Source organism: Takifugu rubripes, chromosome 22, assembly GCF_901000725.2.
Source record: "Takifugu rubripes chromosome 22, fTakRub1.2, whole genome shotgun sequence".
Lineage (NCBI taxonomy): Eukaryota > Metazoa > Chordata > Actinopteri > Tetraodontiformes > Tetraodontidae > Takifugu > Takifugu rubripes.
Genome location: NC_042306.1, coordinates 10,577,516 through 10,586,579, shown reverse-complemented (window position 1 = coordinate 10,586,579; position 9,064 = coordinate 10,577,516). Strand labels below are relative to the sequence as shown.

General features: G+C 42.5%; 2 protein-coding genes across 2 annotated transcripts; one reads left to right on the top strand and one right to left on the bottom strand.

Moving 5' to 3' along the window:
• Positions 1 to 148: 148 nt before the first annotated feature.
• Positions 149 to 4,273, bottom strand: cactin. Its single transcript, XM_011616465.2, has 10 exons — positions 3,809 to 4,273; positions 2,780 to 3,362; positions 2,574 to 2,669; positions 2,353 to 2,498; positions 2,058 to 2,220; positions 1,853 to 1,967; positions 1,575 to 1,767; positions 1,360 to 1,476; positions 883 to 1,256; positions 149 to 799 (listed from the first exon to the last, which is right to left on the bottom strand). The coding sequence occupies exons 1-10, from the start codon at positions 4,090 to 4,092 to the stop codon at positions 309 to 311; spliced, it is 2,562 nt and encodes an 853-aa protein (XP_011614767.1). The 5' UTR covers positions 4,093 to 4,273; the 3' UTR covers positions 149 to 308.
• A 473-nt stretch (positions 4,274 to 4,746) lies between these two features.
• LOC101073638 (ubiquitin-conjugating enzyme E2 R1-like) lies at positions 4,747 to 8,837 on the top strand. Its single transcript, XM_003975621.3, has 5 exons — positions 4,747 to 5,474; positions 5,738 to 5,824; positions 5,914 to 6,011; positions 6,637 to 6,771; positions 6,855 to 8,837. Exons 1-5 carry the CDS (start codon positions 5,289 to 5,291, stop codon positions 7,060 to 7,062), a joined length of 714 nt encoding a protein of 237 aa, XP_003975670.1. The 5' UTR covers positions 4,747 to 5,288; the 3' UTR covers positions 7,063 to 8,837.
• Positions 8,838 to 9,064: the final 227 nt, after the last annotated feature.

The window sequence follows — 9,064 nt, the reverse complement described above, 5'->3', positions numbered from 1 at the left end:
TTATAAATCTGAGCCACTTCCAACTCCTGCTTTATTTTATATCAACTTCTACTAATGGTAATGTTCAGATGAAATATGCCCAACATATCAACTTTGTTCATTTGTGTAAGAAGAGTTGTATTTTTTTGTATTCACAAAAGACAGCGGGTTGAAAGTTTTAAACAAAAAAACTTTAATGTGTCTTTAAAAAATTACAGCTTTTTGTTGCAACTTCAGATAAAAAGGACAACAGAACTCGGGACACTGACAGAACTCTTGATTATACCGTGTAGGATAAAACCCACACTAGGTTCTTGGTTGGCAGACGTTTATCTTCTGTAGCGATACCTCTTGAAGTGGAACCACAGCTGAAAGATCCCGTTGGCAAACTGGCAGCGGAAACCGTGTCGGTGGGAGTATTCCCATTCCCTGTTCACGATCTTAAAGGCGATGTCCTCGTATGGAGGGCCAGCGTGGAACCTCAGAATCCCAAAGTCCTTGTTTTCAGGACTGGGTTCTAGGAAGTACTGTGGTGTGGAACGCTTGTTGATCAAATCTGGGTAGAAAATGTTGAACTTGTAACCCTGGACAATCTTGGGCGGGGGGTTGTCGAAGTCGTAATGCGTCTGGTTGTATTTGTTCCATTCGAAACCCGTGTGGACCCTGTTGAAGAAGCGAGGTTTCCTGGGACGGTATTTATCTGCCCACAGGTACATTTTCCCCGTGACGGGGATCTCTACGCTGAACTGGGCCTCGTCGTTGCCCATGCCCTCTCTGGCGCGGCGTACAAAGGCGTCCTCGGCGCTCTCGTTGGCATCGCCTGCAGCAGATACGAGATACATGTTTTGTGCTGTAAGGGGACAATTTTCTGAAGTCTCCTCATCCAGAATCTGTTAGTCATACCTGTGACCTGTAGCTGCCTGCGCGCCAGCTGCAGTCTGTGCAGGTCCTCCTCTGGTGTGGTCGTGTGCGAGTCCAGTGGCAGCTCAGAGGATGTGAGCAGCGATGGGCTGTACCGACCGGAATCGTAGTCGGCCTGGCTCTGCTGGATTAGGTCCTCCTCTGTCAACACTGCCTCTGCCATCTCGTCTTTGTCTTCGTCATCTTTCTTTGCATCCTTTTCTTCACCCTCAGCCTGGTTCGCAGCTGTGGACGTTGATGCTTGTGGCTGTTCGTCATCTTCCCTGGTTGGCCAGCTTCTCTGGTCTGTGGAGGATGATGAAGATGGACCAGCCTCTTCTCTCAATGTCAACCTTGTTCGCTCATCTCTGATAAAACTGATGTAAAAAAAAAAGGAAAAAAAAAAGGAATTATTAGGTCCTCATCTGATTCCCCCTGAACACAAGTACACACTGAGCAAGATGTTTGTGAATAACTCACTCCTCATCAATCCTCTCTTCTTTGATGATGGGGAACAAAGGTTCACTTTCCACTCCCTGTTCCTGTTTTAGCTTGAAGAGCTTCTGTCGCAGCACATCCTGGTGTCGCTCTCTCAATCTGGGAGGGGAAAAATGTGATTTGAGCAACAGCATCATCATGCTCGACTATTTTTTTTCTTACATGTCTTTAAACCAGTTAAATCAATATAATCTTACCTCGCTCTGGCCATGTAGACCCTGACCTGTTGCAACAAACTTTCCCAGTAACCGATGTCAAGATTAGACCCTCCACTCCGAATCTTTGACTCAATGTTTAGGTGCAACGCTTGCAACTGGCCGTATGTCTTTCCTTTGAAGACCGTCTGTACGTCTGTGCTCACGGCTGTGTTGATTCCCTCACGGCGATCACCTGAGCATCAAACCCATTAACATGCATGCAGCTATTATTAAGTTAACTAACCACAAAAGTGATCAGTGAAATGGAAAAACTGTACCTGGTCCTTTTCCAGAGGCTTCCAATTTTCTCAGTTTGCTGATCTCATCCTCTGTGATAGTTGTCATATCTCTCCAAAAGTCAACATTTTTCCCTTGTTCCAACTCCATGTAGACCTACAAGGACAACACACGCTTTTATTTAAAAGAGATAAAATATGTTAACTTCACACAGGTTTAAACTAACTTGAAGGAAAGGTGACCAACTTTGATGTCCTCCAGGAGGTCGTCCATGTCTGTGACTGTCAGCCCATTGAGGAACGTGTAAGGCTCATGCATCTCCACAGCCAGATCGTCATCTTCTGCACTGATGTACTTTGCCAGCAGGTCAATGGGCTTGGCCCGACCATCGCGGATTCTGATCTTAGACCTGCAGACCGAAAGCAAACACTAAATATTCATCCACTGTAGAGTTCTGGACCTTCACTGGAATCAGACACTGTGATTCATTAAATCTGCCACTGAAGTTGAAATGAAAACGTGAGATCAGATGCATATTCACCGGAGTTTTGCCTGCTGCAAGTGGAAATTGTCTTCTTGTTCGGCCCAAGTTTTAAAATGTTCTGCCTCCTTTTCCCTCTGTAGCATCTCGAGCTCTGTCTCCCTCATGGCCTTTTCTCGTTCTCTTTCTAGACGCAGCTGTTTCACCTGTACACGCATTTAGTTTATGATTAACTCCAAGCAATGCAAACTTTGATTTATTATAAATGGAGCAACTCGTGCCTTTTGCAATTCTCGGCGGTTCTCTTCCTGAATTTGTTTATTTCGCTCTTTAAGCTCTTTTTCTCCAAGGTGGCCAATGCCTTTTTTATCCAGTGCCTATGAAATAAAGTAAAAAATCTTTATTAAATAAGATGCACTATTCATCAGAACAGAGATGTTTGCATTTTAATATTATAAAATGTGACTGTCTGACAATGTCAACTCACCTTCTTCCACTTGAATGTGCCTAATAAATTGTTGTCTCCAAAGGGGTTGTCTGCGTTGGTGTACCCCATGTATTCTTCGCTCCATCCCATCTTTTCTCTCCTTTTTTTCTCCTTTGCTTCCTTCTTTGCCAGTCTTCTGGCCCTCTTCTCCTCTGGTGTCTCCAGAGCCTTCATCACCTCCTTCTGATTTTTCTTTTCCTCTTTTTCCTTTGCTGCATGGACCACATTATCAGACCCTGAGCTGCAGGATGAGTCAGATGAACTAGAGCGTCGCCTCCCTCTCTCTCTGGTTCCCACACTTCTCCCGTCCTCCCTGTCTTCACTCCGCTTCCTTTGCTCTCGGCCTCTGTCTCCTTTTCTTTCTCTCTCTCTGCTGTTTTTCTCTCGGTCTCGTTCCCTTCTCTGCCTGTCCCTCATTGGACTTCTGCTGTCAGGACTTCTCTCCCTCCTCCGTTGCCTATCATTACTTGAATCATTGGAGCCATGGCTGCTGTCCCGCGACCTTGCTTTACTCTCTTGCTTTGGATTTCGCCGTCTGTCTTTTTCCTTTCTCTTCATCGCTCTGGGATCATCTGAATCCGAACTGAAAAATAGTTATAAAAATAGTTACTTTGAATGCAATAACAGAAGCAAATGTATCTACAAATGGTTACATTATTTTAAATTCATTTCCCCATACTTAATTTCAGACATTTACCCCTTAAACACGGTAAACTCAATCTATGGATGCTCAAGTGCTTTTCGTGATCCGTCATATCCATAATACAATTCTGTTTATTCACTTTGAATGTTTTATTTATGAAATATAATATTAAATTGCTGTTACACAACCTCCTTGGCAACAGATTTTATTTTTATTGATCCCAAACCTAGAAATTGTTGTTACAGTAGATGACTATGTGTACGTACACATACACATACACATACACGGGCGCACACACAGAGCTAATAGCAGTTGAGGCGCAGAATAATGGTAATGGCGGTATTTGGAGGGACTATAGAGAGATGTGGATTTTAAAGCAGATTTACCCTGATGATCGGCCCCTTGAGCGTTGCTGTCTCGGTCTTCTGTCGCTCTCTGAGTCGCTCCTGGATCCTGGACGACTCCGATGCTGTGGCCGACTTCGACCGGGAGAACCATCACTGTAGTCCTCGCTTCCAGAACGTCCTCGGCCGCTAGTATTTCTTTTCTTGTCCACAGATCGACTACGACCTCTCCTTTTTTCTGGTGACCGAGACCTGCTCCTTTTTGATTTGTTCCATCGGTCCCGGCTACGACTTCTGGACTTAGAACGACGAGACTTCGAACCCATTACGAACTTTCTATGGCTACGGGGCCCTAAATTCTCTCTGTCGCGTAAATAAGATGTAACTAAGACGATTACTCTCTGCACTTATGGCTTCTAAGATCCATAGAGACCAGCAAAAATAAATCAAACCCCCCCAGAAAATAGGTCTAATTCAATATGTTGCGGGTAATCATCCTATATAATTGTGTATTTTCAATGCATTAGTTTATTGTTCTGGCACTAAGAAGACACCTCGATGGGCTTTCTACAACACGGCGCATATCCTGATGTCATGAATATTTCTATAAAACCCCAAGTACAAAACAATTTAATTTGTTATCTGCTGTTTTGTTATAGCTCTCGGAACATTTGGCTCAAATAAATATCATTCAGTTGTTTTGTTCTGGCTAAACTGCTTGGTTGATAAAATAGGTCATATCGCTCTTCACAAACACAAACAACGTAGCTATTCTGTGACGTCATGCAATTTGAAAATGTAGTTCTCCAACATCACTCTTGCATAAATATGTCAAACATATAACGTCAAATATCTGTTCTGGTGTTCGTGACTTGTATTATTAGTATAGTTAAACAATTATTGTTTTTGCTCGAGATTGTTGTTTTTTCCGTAGTTGAAAGTAATGTTAACGGCCGGAAACCTGACTACAAATCCCAGAAATCACGTGGTGTTACAGGCTGTATTGAAGGGAGAGGAGACTTCTTTCAACAACACTGTTCTTTTTTCCTTGGCTACTGTCAGGGCAATCAAATACGTATCCGACTATTCATCATTAGAACTGATCTCTGCCAGCAGCTGAGATCAATAGGCGTATCCGTATTTTGTAGTCAGCGCCTCAAAACTAGAAAACTTCCCACCGCGGTAGTTCGTCGCTAAGGTAGAGCTTGTTAGCTAGATTATTTTAGCCAGCTGCTACACTTGATCAGTATATATCCGTTTGTTGTCTTGGCAGGCTGATGGACTAACGCTCAGACATTATGATTTGTTTACGTCTCGAGTTTGCGAATACTGAAATAGCTTGATATTTTAGTTGAATCGGAGAAAATATCAGCTTAACGTGCGCATATCCTGACTGCTCTGGCCTGTTTCATTGTTTCCGAATATCGGAAAGGCACAAGTTATTTCGCCGTGTCGGTAGCTTGTTGTGCTACTCGATCAGCTGTGGGATCCAGACTATCTTGAACGCAACCAAGTTGTCAGTATGGCGCAACACGACCACACTCATGTAGCCAGTTCACAGAAAGCACTCATGCTGGAAATGAAGAGCCTCCAGGAGCAGCCTGTCGAGGGATTCAAAATAACACTGGTGAACGAGGCTGATATGTACAACTGGGAAGTGGCCATTTTCGGACCCCCGAACACCCACTATGAAGGAGGCTATTTTAAGGTGAGAGTAAAAAATAGTGCAAAGTGTCCCCGTAATCTTTGTTCTTCGTTTAAACTAATGGCAACGTTTTTGGTCGACTGGACGAATTTAATCGGGGAAATTATATAGTCCATATATCACCCTTTTGTTGTTCATTACAGCATTTGTAAGGTCACACGTCATTGTTTAATATTATAAACGCTAATCGAGCTACATAGCATCATGGACTGAATATATGCTCCATAGCAGTATGTGGATCTCAGCATGTCTCGTTTGTCACCCAGGCTCGAATCAAGTTCCCTATAGATTATCCATATTCCCCTCCTGCCTTCCGGTTCCTCACCAAGATGTGGCACCCCAACATCTATGAGGTAAAAGCCCACATTAGCACAAGAAATAATGCATCCAGTTGCTGCTTTTCTGTATGTATTTGAGGAAATGCCCTCTTGTTTGTTTCCAGAATGGAGACGTGTGCATTTCTATACTGCACCCTCCAGTGGATGACCCACAAAGTGGAGAGCTGCCTTCAGAGAGGTGGAACCCCACCCAGAATGTCCGGTAAGCACATACTTCACATCTTTTTTACGACAATAATAATTTTATTAATAAAATATGAAGATACATTCATTGCATTAGCTCTGAAATGTTAATTAATAGTGTCCTGTAAGCCAGACAAGCCTGTTCCAAACCATACACATCTGAGAGACAATACTAATTTACAAAACATAAAGCCAAAGGCTAGGGTGCACCATTCTGCTGGTTGTCTGTTGTTGTGGTTTGAACTGTGGGTCCACCCAAGGATGGGTCGCCGGTTCATCCCAGGGCCCTATGTGAGCATTTGTGGGTTCAGTACCTTGCACAAGGGTACCTCGGCAGTGCTCTGAAAGTGTTCTAGCACCTTCCTCTACTACCAGAACACCTTCCACGTTTTGTCCGCATCAGGGCTTGAACTGGGAACTATGAGATCGTAACACTTCATCAAGATAAGACATTTACATCACAAGTTCTGTTTTTTCCAGTTTGGTTCCATTTTCTTCTGTAGTTCCACAGTTCCCTAAATTGGCCGCAACATTTGCGAGTAATTTGATGATAAATCGATGGCTATAGCCCTGAGCTACAAGTCTGAGTATCTGTAATTAACACCAGGGCAACAGAAGGTTTATTAGTTGTTTCTGCTGTCCAGGACCATTTTGCTGAGTGTAATTTCACTGCTCAATGAGCCCAACACCTTTTCTCCTGCCAACGTGGACGCCTCTGTCATGTACCGCAAGTGGAGAGACAGCAAGGGCAAGGACCGTGAATATGTAGAGATTATCAGGTGAAGATCAACCACCACAAAAATATTGACCTGTTTGACACATTTTGGTTTTAACTCATTATATATTTTTTTAACTGTCTCAGGAAACAGGTTTTGGCCACCAAAGCAGAAGCTGAACGCGACGGCGTGAAGGTCCCCACAACGCTAGCTGAATACTGCGTTCGCACACCTGTCCCTGCCCCCGACGAAGGCTCCGACGTCTTCTATGACTACTACGACGACGACGACGTGGAGGATGGGGACAGCGACTGCTGCTATGATGAGGATGACTCCGGCAACGAGGAGTCGTGACGTGCTTTCTGACAGTATCCCCAACCTGTCCGACACAAGCGGCCCCGTTTCGCTTTCTCTGGGTTGCTAGAGATTCTCTTAGATACCGAGTTTTTCTGAGCCTCGGAAATCTTTTCTGGAGGTAAAAATCAATGCACCGCTGTGGGAAGGTCAGACCTTTTGAGATTTGCACCAGCACAAAATTCACTCTTACGTTTCATCTTCAGCTGTTATTTTTCATCACCCTAAACCTTAATTTGAAAGAATGACTTAAAAATTACCTAATTATAATGAGTGGTTCAGTACCCCGGTGTTAATGATGTTATCCCGCCGTTAACTATAGCAACATTTGCACTGGTGCAAACGCTTCCACACTCTTCTCAGTGTCTTTCATGCATATGTGTATTTCACTAATTGTAACGGGGTTTTTGCTCCCAGTGACGGACATATGACTGAAAAATTTAGCCCACTAGTTAGTGTCAAAGAGTCTCCTGCAAATACTGAATTAGATGTTTTTCTGAGGGGTGCGGTAAGTACCACTACAGAAAGGATGGGGATGTCCCGGGACAATGTCTTCAAAGATCTTGTGCATGCCAGAACATCAGTAGAAGCTAATTGTCTTTTCTTACTAGTGGACTGTTTACCTACATTATGATCCGTTATCAGCTCTCTGATTACAACGACGTGCTGATGGAGATCCCAGTGAACTTTTTCTCTGGAAAACACACTGGCAACACTGAGCCAGCAGGTTGGATCTTCAGGAACATTTTCTTTTTTTTGGGAACATGAACTTTTTGCTGTGTTTCTTCTTGTACCGTTGGATGTTTTTCTCTGTCCTTTTCTGTGTGGGGATTATCTTATTTGAAGTAATTCTGGTGTTAAGATTTGTGTATGATTTAATTTCTACAGAAGAAAATATGTGGATGGGGCAGAACTAATTAAAAGAAAAGTGGGTGTACTCCCAAATTTTGAGACGTTTGATTATCTTTAAACCACTGGTAACTATCAAAAGTCAATTGGCATGTTGTAACTGTTTGGTTTAACTCCTCACCCGTTACTTGCTCTTGAAACATTTGTAAATGAGCTCTTTGTGTTTTCCCAGTTTTCCATTACAGCCGATGGTTTTAAAAATCTCTCCTCAGGTTTGTTTTCTCAGCAGCCTGATGGGGCCAAAGACTTTAAAATATGTAGAAAGTGCAGACCCTTATATGGCTGTTTGTTGTGTTCTCGTCTTGGTTTGCTTCTATGTGATCCTTGTCGTTTTAGTTTATTTCTTGAGTTATGATGCCTGCAGTGTTTGCCTGAGGACGAGTGGTGTGATGAGATTATTTGAATTTGACTGGTAAAAAGATTTGATATGACACATGTTTGACAAAATGTCTTGTTTCTATATCAGTAAGGATAGTGTTTTAGCCCATCAGGTGACGTGTATAAGGCCACTGTGTTATTTTGGTTTTTATTTTTCGTTATGGTGGGGCAAGTTATGATGTAATTTTTCCGAATGCATGAGTGTCCTCTATATTTTTGCATCAGCAATATTGATTGTTCCTTTACTTAAATTGGCACTTCATAGTGAATTTCTCAGGACAATGAAATACATAATAAATAACATGCAGTTATTCTCCTCTTTAGATGGTCTTCAAAATTGGTTTGCAGCTTTAACCATGGGAGCCATGACTGCACATGTAGCTGTATGGATGATTGTGGTATTGTATTTACCCACCCTCTTATTATTATTTTTTTCTTTTTTCAGTTCCCATTATTTAAAATATGAAATAAAAATTTACCAGGGAAAATATGTGCTGATATCCTTAGTTTCGTCATTTACACAAACATAAATTTGGCGTATTTGTTTACTGTACAGTTTGCAAATGAATGTATATACCGTATCTCAAATATCTCAAAACTACGCTTCCCAGCCTTCCCAGCCAATGGGAATATTTCGCACACTTTCAATCAACGATATATCAGATAATACGTATAAATTTTGTCTTTGTATCTTAATGAGTCGTATATCTTTATA

Coding starts and splice junctions, on each gene's coding strand:
- cactin (XM_011616465.2), bottom strand. CDS start 4,092: ATGGGTTCGAAGTCTCGTCGTTCTAAGTCCAGAAGTCGTAGCCGGGAC. Junction 2,221..2,352: donor TTGCAGCAGGCAAAACTCCG/GTGAATATGCAT, acceptor TTCGGTCTGCAG/GTCTAAGATCAGAATCCGCG. Junction 1,257..1,359: donor GAAGAGAGGATTGATGAGGA/GTGAGTTATTCA, acceptor TTTTTACATCAG/TTTTATCAGAGATGAGCGAA.
- LOC101073638 (XM_003975621.3), top strand. CDS start 5,289: ATGGCGCAACACGACCACACTCATGTAGCCAGTTCACAGAAAGCACTC. Junction 5,825..5,913: donor GGCACCCCAACATCTATGAG/GTAAAAGCCCAC, acceptor GTTTGTTTCCAG/AATGGAGACGTGTGCATTTC. Junction 6,012..6,636: donor AACCCCACCCAGAATGTCCG/GTAAGCACATAC, acceptor TCTGCTGTCCAG/GACCATTTTGCTGAGTGTAA.